The sequence below is a fragment of the Poromitra crassiceps genome, assembly GCF_964638095.1.
Source record: "Poromitra crassiceps genome assembly, chromosome: 28".
Lineage (NCBI taxonomy): Eukaryota > Metazoa > Chordata > Actinopteri > Beryciformes > Melamphaidae > Poromitra > Poromitra crassiceps.
The window spans coordinates 9,575,540-9,589,653 of NC_139651.1; the positions used below are offsets into that span (position 1 = coordinate 9,575,540).

General features: G+C 43.7%; 1 protein-coding gene across 1 annotated transcript in view; it reads right to left on the reverse strand.

Annotated features, from left to right (window-relative positions):
- wtip (WT1 interacting protein) overlaps nt 1-14,114 on the reverse strand; it is a gene marked incomplete at both ends in the record, with an annotated part of 47,231 nt that overhangs the window by 23,863 nt on the left and 9,254 nt on the right. The window contains one exon of the mRNA XM_083662362.1: nt 5,139-5,240. Within this exon, the coding sequence (XP_083518488.1) occupies nt 5,139-5,240 (102 nt within the window). The remainder of the gene's footprint in view (nt 1-5,138; nt 5,241-14,114) is intronic.

Genomic DNA, 14,114 nt, shown 5'->3' on the forward strand with positions numbered 1-14,114 from the left:
AGCTCCACTGGAGGGGGTAAGAGGCTTGGGATGAAGTGCCGGGCTCAAGGGCACTTCAGCAGCAGCAGCAGTTGTTGTTGTTGTTGTTGTGGGGAAAAAACACTACTCTTTCACCTTCCCCGTCAAAAATGTCCCCATGCTGTCCATGAATTCAAATTCAAACCCACTTCTCCCACTTGGAGGCCATTGGCCCTGCTGTACAAAACCAGGAAGTAAACAAGGCGAGATGATTCCAATCAGCCATTTCTTACGGGATGAAATCGAATAATACATCTCTTCCTTCTTCTTCTTCTTTTTCCCCCAAACACAGTTGTTCAGTCAGGCTTCACCTCCGTTTCAAAATTCAGCAAGCTGTAAACTAACTCCTCAATCAGAACCATAAGGCATTTATGTGTTTGTGTGTGTGTGTGTATGTGTGTGTGTGTATGTGTGTGTGTGTGTGTGTGTGTGTGTGTGTGAGAGAGAGAGAGAGAGAGAGAGCGCGTGTGTGCGTGTGTTTCTCCATGTGCTGTTGAATCTGAGCCCATGCCAGGCTCCAGGCTTGCCCCCCTGTGATAAGCAGGTCTGGGACACTTTGTGACTGTGTGTCTGAGGTCCTCCAGGGACGGCCGGCTGAAGTGGAGGGGGGTCGTTTGCATTCCTGGCCATTTCATAGAAAAAAGGGTGCAACCATGGGAGTAAGCCAAGAGGAGGGCTCAATTATGCATGGTTAAACAAAGCCCAAGGCTACCAGCCAGCAATGTCTCAACAAAGCCCAAGGCTACCAGCCAGCAATGTCTCAACAAAGCCCAAGGCTACCAGCCAGCAATGTCTCAACAAAGCCCAAGGCTACCAGCCAGCAATGTCTCAACAAAGCCCAAGGCTACCAGCCAGCAATGTCTCAACAAAGCCCAAGGCTACCAGCCAGCAATGTCTCAACAAAGCCCAAGGCTACCAGCCAGCAATGTCTCAACAAAGCCCAAGGCTACCAGCCAGCAATGTCTCAACAAAGCCCAAGGCTACCAGCCAGCAATGTCTCAACAAAGCCCAAAGCTACCAGCCAGCAATGTCTCAACAAAGCCCAAGGCTACCAGCCAGCAATGTCTCAACAAAGCCCAAGGCTACCAGCCAGCAATGTCTCAACAAAGCCCAAGGCTACCAGCCAGCAATGTCTCAACAAATCCCAAGGCTACCAGCCAGCAATGTCTCAACAAAGCCCAAGGCTACCAGCCAGCAATGTCTCAACAAAGCCCAAGGCTACCAGCCAGCAATATCTCAACAAAGCCCAAGGCTACCAGCCAGCAATGTCTCAACAAATCCCAAGGCTACCATGGTTAAACAAAGGCCAAGGCTACCAGCCAGCAATGTCTCAACAAAGTTCAAGGCTACCATGGTTAAACAAAGCCCAAGGCTACCAGCCAGCAATGTCTCAACAAATCCCAAGGCTACCATGGTTAAACAAAGCCCAAGGCTACCAGCCAGCAATGTCTCAACAAATCCCAAGGCTACCATGGTTAAACAAAGCCCAAGGCTACCAGCCAGCAATGTCTCAACAAAGCCCAAGGCTACCAGCCAGCAATGTCTCAACAAAGTCCAAGGCTACCAGCCAGCAATGTCTCAACAAATCCCAAGGCTACCATGGTTAAACAAAGCCCAAGGCTACCAGCCAGCAATGTCTCAACAAAGCCCAAGGCTACCAGCCAGCAATGTCTCAGCAAACTTGCTCTGGAGCTCCACACTCCAGGAGAAGCCAACTCTTTGGGACATTTGAGCCAAAAGGTTCAAGGGGAAACTAAAAAACAAACAGGCAAAAAAGAATGTAGTCCCTGATAAATCACTGGATCGTGTTATGACAAGTGAAGGCACTTTGAAACGAACCTTCTCAGAGGCCTTCAAAACACTGCTTAAAACGAACCTTCTCAGAGGCCTTCAAAACACTGCTTAAAACTAACCTTCTCCGAGGCCTTCAAAACACTGCTTAAAACTAACCTTCTCAGAGGCCTTCAAAACACTGCTTAAAACTAACCTTCTCAGAGGCCTTCAAAACACTGCTTAAAACGAACCTTCTCAGAGGCCTTCAAAACACTGCTTAAAACTAACCTTCTCAGAGGCCTTCAAAACACTCTGCTTAAAAGAAAACACTTTGAAACTAACCTTCTTAGAGGCCTTCAAAACACTGCTTAAAACGAACCTTCTCAGAGGCCTTCAAAACACTGCTTAAAACTAACCTTCTCCGAGGCCTTCAAAACACTGCTTAAAACTAACCTTCTCAGAGGCCTTCAAAACACTGCTTAAAACTAACCTTCTCAGAGGCCTTCAAAACACTGCTTAAAACGAACCTTCTCAGAGGCCTTCAAAACACTGCTTAAAACTAACCTTCTCAGAGGCCTTCAAAACACTGCTTAAAACTAACCTTCTCAGGGGCCTTCAAAACACTGCTTAAAACTAACCTTCTCAGAGGCCTTCAAAACACTGCTTAAAACTAACCTTCTCAGAGGCCTTCAAAACACCGCTTAAAACTAACCTTCTCAGAGGCCTTCAAAACACTGCTTAAAACTAACCTTCTCAGAGGCTTTCAAAACACTGCTTAAAACTAACCTTCTCAGAGGCCTTCAAAACACTGCTTAAAACTAACCTTCTCAGAGGCCTTCAAAACACTGCTTAAAACTAACCTTCTCAGAGGCCTTCAAAACACTGCTTAAAACTAACCTTCTCAGAGGCCTGCAAAACACTCTGCTTAAAAGAAAACATTCCCATTCACATGGGGTCAAATGAGACATCGCAGAGTTGACGTTAGCAATAAAGCATCTGGAGAGGAGAAGCTATCAACAAAGAGCTGAAAATGACTTGTGCCACCTATCATGGACACGATCTGTCCAATAAAACTAACAATAATTCTCTCAATATCCATCGTTGGCATTTCAAAATCTGTAACTATTTTACGACTTCATTAAACCCGTCCTGCCGTCCCCAATATGTTCCAGATTGTCAGAGCAGCATCTATTCTTTAAGATCATTTTGTCGGGGGGGGAGTTCAACAACACGTTATCTCAAAAATGTCTGAAAGCTCCAAAACAAATGAGCTCAGCACCGATTATAGCTTAACAGTGAACTTCCGAATTACGGTAAACATTCAAACATAATCAAGAATATTATAACAGCAATTATATTTTAACCAGGCCAGGGGTTATTTTTCACAGAAACCCCAGAACCTGCCCCCCATTCATCGGCCGACACAATAAATGGCAAAGTATGTGGATTTGGTTACGTGTAAATGATAGGCAGCTCTTCCAGAGCCGGGGGGGGATCGCTATCCACGTATAGCACACACACACACGCACGCACGCACACACACACACACACACACAGACACACACACACAGACACACACACACACACGCGCACGCACGCGCACACACAGACACACACACACACACACACAGACACATACACACACACACACACACACACACACACACACACACACACACACACACACACACACACGCACACACACAGACACACACACACACACACAGACACACACACACACACAGACACACACACACACACAGACACATACACACACACACACACACACACACACATGAATGGAGGCAACCTGGCGAGAAAAAACTCTCTCCCGACGTCTTCCTCTTGTTTCCACTGGAAACAAGAGAGGAGCGCTGGATCGGGTGACAGGGAAGCCCAACGTGCGCACGCACGCACACACACACACACACACACACACACACACACACACACACACACACACGCACACACACACACACACACACACAGACACACACACGCACACACACACACACACACACACACACACACACACACACACACACACACACACGCACACACACACACACAGACCCCCCCCCCCACACACACACACAATCTATACTGTATTTTGAGGTCGAGAACAGATTTAATTACAGTGTCTAAGACCAAATCGTGTCTGCTTTTTTACTCCTTTGTGTTCTCATTAGCTTGTTCCTGCTGGACGGAGAACATCTTGTAATTCCACCGAGCAGGCGTCTCCCCCCCGAGGAGATTCCTGGGCGTCCAGATGTTTTGATCGCTGACTGCACCGTAACACCGTACCTCTGACAGGATGCCAGCGATATAATACTAAAGGGTGATTTTTGCAGCAGAGAGAGAGACGGCGGTGTGTGTGACTCTGGAGCTCAGAGCTGCGTTGTGTGTGTGTGTGTGTGTGTGCACTTGAAGCATCAGACATTTAAACAAACACATTCAAACATAACACTTTTCAGCATCAAGTGGTTTGAAATTGGACCAAAACCCCACTGTGAAACTGCAGTGATCATTGACCTATTTTGAGGCAAAACGACATAAAAATGTGATACAATAACCGTGATGTAAACGGGTAAATCAGCAGGGCATTTTGTTCAGATGCATTGAACAAAACATGAACGGTGTATAGTAGCTGGTCAATCAGGCTGCTCTCCAAATATAGTAAGCAGACTGTAGAACTATTTGATTATTTAGATTAGGCACTATATACACAGCTAGAAAAAGTAGGCCAAGGGCTTGGTAAACATGAATCCATAAAAATTAAACACCAGGGGAGAATCGTTACATTATGCAGGTATTTTCCTTGATTTTTTCCTGGATATTTGCATAGATACTGCAGGGAAGCTGATGTTAGCAGAGGCAACCAGGCAGGCAACCAGTCAATGGACAGAAAATACACCAAAGCTATTGTGGAGAGATGAGCAGGGCTGGAGATCAAATGACCAACAAAGCTCCATATCAAAGGCCAGAGAAACTGGACTGAAGCATACATCCATGTTGAAGAGACAAGCTGCTCACACCTTTGTGGCTAATTCATTCATTCAATTTGGCCTCCAGCTCTGTGCATCGTTCAATAATACAGAGGAATCATTTTGCTAAAGAATAATGGGAACCGACAGAGATACAATCTATGTTTTTGTGGTGATTTTTTTTGTAGAAGATCAACTTGGTTTCAGGTCTGTAGTACCAGATCGGTCACTATGGTAACGGCTATGCAGGCAGGAGGAGAGTGCATGGGGATGAGCCAACTCCCAAGACCGGAAGAGAGGGCCAGGGTTTTTACTACTGAGTGATATCTCCCCACTGAATAGACAATCTTTGGTTTAACTTACCACAGGAGCAGCAGGTGAAGCAGTTTGTGTGATACAGGTTCCCCATGGCCTGGCAGGCTTGGCTGGCTCCATATACACCTTTCCCACATTTGATACAGATACCTGTTGGACAGAGGCCACGCATGGTCAGTTTTTTTTTTACAGTTCCATTGTAGCCGTTTAGCAGACATTGTGTGGTCCTCCAGAGCCAATCGCAATGCATGCACTGTGTACCTGTGACCACGGTGCTTCTGGGAATCACATCGAGCACTTTTCCTTCAGGACATTTCAATATCGTAAAAATGTTATACTTCCTTCTCTGCTTCTACAAGCTTAAAGTTCTGTGATGTGCATTTGAGATGTGCATTTGAGATTGAGGTGCTGATGAACTTGTACCATCTGTGTGATATATATATATATATATATATATATACACACACACGCACGCACGCACCCGCACACACACACACACACACACACACACACACACACACACACACACACACACACACACACACACACACATATATATATATACAGTATATATATATATATATATATATATATATATATATATATACACACACACACACACACACACACACACACACACACACACATACAGTATATACATACATACTACACACATATATATGTGTGTATACCGGTATATATATATATACTGATATACTGTGTATATATTCTCATATATATATATACAGTATATGAGAATGCATTTCTCCATTGTTGAATGATAGTTATCTAATTTGTAATCAATTATTCGCTAATTACCCTATTGCAGACAGCCCCTCACTTTTAGATTTCTGTGTGGTGCTGATGAACAGCTCCTATTATGGTTCAAATAAAAAGCTCTCTGAGAACACATGATTCCATTTGGCCTCCGTGCTGTTGATGGTCAGACTCAGATGTGTTGAGATTTTCAAGTGGGCCCTGAGTGGGAACAGGCTGGTCGCTCTAATAATGAAATGCTCACGGTGGACGAGAGACTGCTGGAAGCTGGACGACATGACGCCTTCATACTGATAATATGAATCTGCAGTGACACACTAGCAAGTTACTTGTTGCACAAGACAATCAAAGCTCATGTGCCACTTCCTTTAATTATATAACAGTCCAAATGAATTTTAATGACCAGACTGCTAAAAATATCATGTGAGCCAGTGTATCTTTCAAAAGACAGATTCCATCGCTTTCCTTCTCTGCTGCGAAGATAATCACAGCCGTGCTGATATCCACTAACAGCACCACCTCCAGTTTGATTTTGTTTGTTTTTTTACAGTTGTAAAAGCTATTCATCAAATACTGAGCATTTTTTTAAGTCATTTGAGACAACAGATGGTTTTTGTCTATTATTTCGTGTCTCCGCCAACCTCAGCAGCATTGCACTACCAAGTGTTGCCCAGCAACCGCACCTACAGTCGATGCAACTAAGCAACAGGTAAACGTGCTGCCTGCAGTTCCCCGCCTGCAAGCTATAGCTAAGCTAATGTTAACTACTTTTTTGAGGCACAGACAATTTCAGCTTACCTACCGCTCATAATTAAGGTCAAACGTAGCCATACCGCGGTCTCTAGGTGCGAACACAACATAATCAAGGTTACATTAGAACAGCTCTGAAGAGGACAAAGAATTTCTATTCTGCTTGCATCATTCAAATTCTTACCGCTGTAACTTTTTCATGCATCACTATAATGTAGGGGTGTCAAAATGAATCGTTGAATCGATGCATCGAGATGCGGACGTGTGAATCGAATTGAATCGAACCGTTGACAGATGAATCGTTTATGTTTAAATTTCTGTTGACATTCAGATTTTAAAGCACTTTCTAAGTAAAAAAGGGACTTGATATTTATCTGACTGCTTGTATTAATTGATGAAAAAGTAGCCATGTGCAGTAAAAATATAGAGAATTGAGGATTTGATACTTGGGAGCTGCCATACTTGGAGCTGTATCGAGATGCATCGTGGAATCGAATCGTTGACAGATGAATCGTAATCGAATCGAATCGTGAGGCCAGTGAAGATTCACAGACCTACTATAATGTAACTGTACATTATGATGATATAGAGGGTATGCATGTGATGTCACAGAGGCAGAAGTCACTGTGGGGTCACGTCCACTGAGTCACTGCAAGACTGATCTTGAATGCAGTAATCAGCCTAGATAACGGACACCTGCTGCTCAGGGAGGAACTTGACACTCATTTTGACACTCGTTCCTGATTGAGGGGGAGTGTTCCAGCGGGTGTGCATACCCTCTATTAGAACGCGCTGACAGGACGTGTGCAGTGGGTGTGAGGGGTTGTCATGACCATCTGTGTAGCATAACGAGAGAGTGAGTCAGAAAAAGATAGGTCAGGGACTCGATGTCCCAACACCTTTCTGTGCCTTTACTAAAGCTGCGTGCAATGTACTGCTTCACATTCATACCACCTTTACTAAAGCTGTGTGTAATGTACTGCTTCACATTCATACCACCTTTACTAAAGCTGCGTGCAGCAATGTACTGCTTCACATTCATACCACCTTTACTAAAGCTGCGTGCAGCAATGTACTGCTTCACATTCATACCACCTTTACTAAAGCTGCGTGCAGCAATGTACTGCTTCACATTCATACCACCTTTACTAAAGCTGCGTGCAGCAATGTACTGCTTCACATTCATACCACCTTTACTAAAGCTGCGTGCAATGTACTGCTTCACATTCATACCACCTTTACTAAAGCTGCGTGCAATGTACTGCTTCACATTCATACCACCTTTACTAAAGCTGCGTGCAGCAATGTACTGCTTCACATTCATACCACCTTTACTAAAGCTGCGTGCATCAATGTACTGCTTCACATTCATACCACCTTTACTAAAGCTGCGTGCAGCAATGTACTGCTTCACATTCATACCACCTTTACTAAAGCTGCATGCAGCAATGTACTGCTTCACATTCATACCACCTTTACTAAAGCTGCGTGCAATGTTCTGCTTCACATTCATACCACCTTTACTAAAGCTGCGTGCAGCAATGTACTGCTTCACATTCATACCACCTTTACTAAAGCTGCGTGCAGCAATGTACTGCTTCCCATTCATACCACCTTTACTAAAGCTGCGTGCAGCAATGTACTGCTTCACATTCATACCACCTTTACTAAAGCTGCGTGCAGCAATGTACTGCTTCACATTCATACCACCTTTACTAAAGCTGCGTGCAATGTACTGCTTCACATTCATACCACCTTTACTAAAGCTGCGTGCAGCAATGTACTGCTTCACATTCATACCACCTTTACTAAAGCTGCGTGCAATGTACTGCTTCACATTCATACCACCTTTACTAAAGCTGCGTGCAGCAATGTACTGCTTCACATTCATACCACCTTTACTAAAGCTGCGTGCAATGTACTGCTTCACATTCATACCACCTTTACTAAAGCTGCGTGCAATGTACTGCTTCACATTCATACCACCTTTACTAAAGCTGCGTGCAATGTACTGCTTCACATTCATACCACCTTTACTAAAGCTGCGTGCAATGTACTGCTTCACATTCATACCACCTTTACTAAAGCTGCGTGCAATGTACTGCTTCACATTCATACCACCTTTACTAAAGCTGCGTGCAATGTACTGCTTCACATTCATACCACCTTTACTAAAGCTGCGTGCAATGTACTGCTTCACATTCATACCACCTTTACTAAAGCTGCGTGCAATGTACTGCTTCACATTCATACCACCTTTACTAAAGCTGCGTGCAATGTACTGCTTCACATTCATACCACCTTTACTAAAGCTGCGTGCAATGTACTGCTTCACATTCATACCACCTTTACTAAAGCTGCGTGCAGCAATGTACTGCTTCACATTCATACCAGGCTAAGAAAGTCTCTTTTCTTCCATAGGCTCGTTTTTGGCACCTCTGCACTTTCGCTGTTTTTGGAGGCAACTTTATTGAACTACTGTATTTTATTGAACTATGAAACAATAAGTTTCACATTGCATGTTGGTAAATAAGCACTCAATGTTGTACCATGATTAGTTTTCACTTCTTTCCCACAGCTGGAAACTGGCAGCAGGCCTTATGCCTGTGTCCATCTAGCGTCTTTTCATCAGCTCCGGCGTCTTTTTTCAGTTGTTTCCAATGAGGAGCGAGCGTATGCGGGGCGCACACGGACGTCTAGAGAAAGTGCGCTGCGTCCAGCGTCTATTTTCACAGCGCTCCAGCGTTTTTGTGCGCCCGACTCCCAGCTGAAAATATTTTAACTTTTCAGAAAGACGCTGGTGTCGGGTGCTCCTTTTCTGGCAACTAATCATATGGAGAAACTATCGCAAGAAAGGCTCAATTGTGGGAGCAGATTGGCTAGACACTTAATATTTCTGGTGAGTGTTGAGCTAAATCACTCTGTATGTGTTGTTTGCTAATGTTAGCTGTCAGCTATCAAGCTAGCTACCGCACTGAGCTAACGTTAGTTTCAGACTGCTTCCTTGTTATATTGTGCGCTGAGATCAGCGCTTCCCAGCGCACTTCCAGCGTTTAACGTTGGAAAAAGACGCTAGATGGACACACGGCCTAACAGAAGAGGATGGTCCATCTCGCACCCATCGATTGCTTCTTTTCCCTTTTCTTCTTCTACACGACATATTGGTAAACTAACCACGGCAATGGGACCCTATGGAGCTGCCTTGAATGTCTCCCTCTAGTCCCCGGCTATGTTGTGTTTACATTTTAAAAACTGCGACAGTTCACACAACTTTAACACGACGTGCATATATTATACATCAGACTCTTGAGCTACTTCTGCTCTCGGTCGGAATGTCAAAACATAAGCGATGTCATGTATAGTTTTTGAGATATGAACGTTTGTTTGGCACAACTAGTTAACTGCCGCGCTTCCGGGGGATTTGCGGTGCCGTGACGTATTGGTTGTTAATTGTTGTTGTTGGTGCAGTAGTTTGTGTTGGTGCAGTAGTTTGTGTGGGGCTGGCTGGCATGTTTTCCTACTGCTGGCTGTGAAGTGCTCGAATGTTGTACTGCTTTAGGCTGCATCATCGGCTCTGATTAAAAAATAAGATTAATACTAATAGAAAAATGCGGTTTTCTTGCCCAGAACGCACTAGAAAGAATCCCCCAGTCATGGGCAGCAGTAATCGACACAAAAAAATAAAAAAATAAAGTAAAATCCAATTTTAGTTCCATTTTATGAACTTAGAACAGAATTTTACCCTAACCCCCCCGCTCATTTCTGATCCCGATCAATCACTGTTCCACCACACATTCATGTCTGGGACCTTCACAGTAGCACAACCACACTCTACTAGAGTTGAACTGCCTTGCTCAAAGGCAACTTGACAGAGGTTGTTGAGCCAGGAGCTGGAGAGCTTGTTCCCCCCGATCACAAGGTTACATCTCCACCTATTAAGCTACCTGTCAACCCCACAAACACAGTGATGCACTGAGAGGAAAACACTCAATTATCGACAGGTACCTGGGACTAAACGACCATCTCTGATCTTCTTACAAGACGGAACTATCCAACTATAGAGCAGTACTGTGACCTTTTAGTAAGGAAACAAGATTTGGGGAGGGGGGGGGGGGGGGGACACAACACGACAAGAGTTAAAACTATTTTAACGTAGCAGCAGCAGCAGCAGCAGCAGAGTAATGATCTTCAAACTCTCACGCAAAAACACTGCCTCTCCAGTGGGGTCACATTCCACAGAGAGTGCAGGGTCAAAGCCTGTGCGGGGTGAGTCCGGGGTCACAACGCCTACAGGACACAGGATCCCAGCAGGGGAGCTGGCTCGCCTCTACCCCCTCCACGCCCCCACCCCCCCACCCCCCGCCGCCAATGTGATGATGACAACGAAGGAGAGGTGTCACCACATCGACAAAACCATCGTGAAGTTCTCCACCTTTGAAATGAAAACACATGACAGGATCGCTCGAGCGAGGATACGCTCAGGTGACGTAGCGTCCGAGTTCCTCGTCCTCTTTGGTTATCTGATGCGATGATTTCCCTCTCATAACAGCGTGGACGCGGTACAAGGTACAAGGTCAACTTTATTATCCCACAAGGGGAAACTCGGGTGGTCGTCATACACGTCTGTTGCAGTACATGTCGTGTACACACTGTACACACTAGGGCTGTGAATCGTCACTGGCCTCACGATTCGATTCGATTACGATTCAGAGGGCTACGATTCGATTCGATTACGATTATCGATGCATCTCGATGCATCTTAAATCGATACATCACTTTTTTCTGCAATACATTTTTTTTTTTCTCACTTTCTTTTTTCTCACTGTGTGGCTACTTTTAAAATAAAAGTGCATTTGGAATTGCATTGTATTATGATCCATAATTAAAATAAACAACTGCATGTATTTTATTTGATTAGTAAAAAAAGTTTTTTTTTTTTTTTTAATAATCGATTTTTGATATTTGTGAATCGATGCAGAATCGTGCACGTCCGCATCGCGATGCATCTTATAATCGATTATTTTTGACACCCCTAGTACACACCATATACACATACACATATGCACATACATACACACGCACGCAATATCAAAAATATAAAACATCTACAATAGCCTACATAGGTTTAAAGGTTACAAGTGCATAGTGCAAAGTGCATTCTGGGAGTGCGGTGAGCACATTAAAGGTGCAAAGACTGTATTAGAATACACAGCAGCATACAATAACCAATATATACAGTCCAAACACAGTTTGATCAATTATTTCTCGGTCCGTGACATTGTGAAAACAGATCAAGGACAAGGGTACAGGAAAACCATGCAAAGGTGACGTGTTTTCCCTTTAAACTTGAGGCGCTTGTACATATAAGTTCAGCTGAGGCAAAGTCAAATATTGGCATTTGCTAGCGCGGTCTAAACTGGTGACTGCATCCCCGGCACTCAACAAAGATAACGGAAAGAAAAGGAGTGCTATTTCATAATTGCGATAAGGAGGAGGAAGGAGCTCATGTTAAATCATCTTAATTGACTTAGCGACTTTGCCAAAATAAATATCTACGATGGCCTCGTCATCAGAGATCGGCGTGGCCGAGTGCCGTCATCCACTTTCATTCATACAAGCCGTTTTGCTCGTTTGCAATGATGACTATGAACTAAGTGAACGAGCTTCTTGCTTTTGCTGTAGTAATAGAGAGGCAAAGTGAACATCACTTCCTGCTTCAGCACTGTACCAGAGACTTTCATCCGCCATTTATTTTTATATAGACATTTCCTAAAATGCTTATAAAAATAGTTTTACTTGTTCAAACGAAACGGTACAGATATATTTAGAAACAGGAGAGATCACATAACATTTCACTCGGACCAAAACGCAAAAGGACGCGGGTTTAAAGAAAATATCTTTTCAATGTTTTTGTGCGAGTGAAATGAAAACCGTTTGGTTTGACCAAGTAAAACTATTTTGATAAGCATTTTACGAAATGTCTATTAGAAAATAAATTGCGGAAGAAAATCTCTGGTACAGTGCTGAAGCGGGAAGTGACGTTCACTTTGCCTCTCTATTGTCTCTACCCCACTGCCACTCGAAGAGATACAGTACATTTCTTTACTTTTGTACTCTGTGAATAACATGATTCTGATGCAGATTGCAGCTTGTAATGTAAATGTTATTCAATGTCGGTCACCAATTTACACTCTTTGTGTCTTGATATCTCTCCCGAAAGTATTATCATCGTGCCCCCTGTGACCCTCGGTACACTGAGCCCCATTATGTAGCTTTTTAAGACCAAGGTCTCTCCCAGCTATCTCCTTCCCACTCTTCAGCATTCCAGTGTGTATTTTACATGGGCCATCTTGGTGCACGCCGGGTACAGCTAACGTGCGTACGCCCGTGGCGACAGCGAAAACGGACATTTAAACGTGTTAAATCAATGACTAACACAATGACAAAAATACTCCATTCCTGTTGATATTTGGTTGACAAAAACAACAACACTCAAAAAGCATGTACACCCAAGGAACTCGCAGGTGCTGGACAAATGAAAACGAAAAAAAAAAAAAAAAGTAGATTCTGCACACTACTCTAGTAGTCCCATTTTGAACATTTATTTATCAATTACCAGCTATGCTAATTGTCAAATTTGATGTTAATTGTCTAATTTTTTTTTTTTTTTAACCAATAATCGATAAGCGACCACTGCTCCTGGCCTGCCCCTCGGAGGAAAGGGCATGCCTGGATGGGTTAAATGCAGAGGACACTTTTCACCGGCCACCGTCAGCATGAGTGTGTTGTGGCCGCATGCATGTGTTGTGGTGTTCGTGTGACAATAAAAGACGGGCTTGTCCGTTACGAGAGTTTTTTTTTTTTTTTTATCTAACAAAGATTTGAATGGGGACGTCTGACTATAGGTGTGTACCTAGATCGCGTGTTTGCATGTTCTTTCCCCTCGTGGCCACATATCACCATGTGCATGTATTGTATGCATTTGCCTGAAGCATCTACAATGTAGACTCGACAACGTGTTGAGCTTTTTATAACTCTGTTGTTGACACCAAGCTGGGCTGAAGCAGCAACTCCCCTATAGAGCTTCTATATTCCCTTATGGTCTGACTGTACTGTTTCACACGACCATTCTACGGTCATAAATACCAGCAGGCCAATTGGCTTTGACAAGCGAGAAAGCAACCCAATGCCCACCATGAAAACATAAAACGTTTTATATGATTTACACGCTGTTACATCCATTTTCTTAATCTCTTCTAGTCGCAACTATGCGACAGTTTCTCAACTGAGGAGGACGGATCAAACTGTCAACCATATGTACACCAGACTAGACACTGGTAGTAGTTTGTCAACATGGAAACTTTCTTTGTCGTGAGAAACCAGATTGGGAAAAGACAACTGTAAATAAGGGTCAAATAGGGGTCATAAAAAGAACCCACATGTGATTGTGATGATTTCCAGACCGGTGGTAAAAAAAATCCTGAAAGGTCTGTTTGA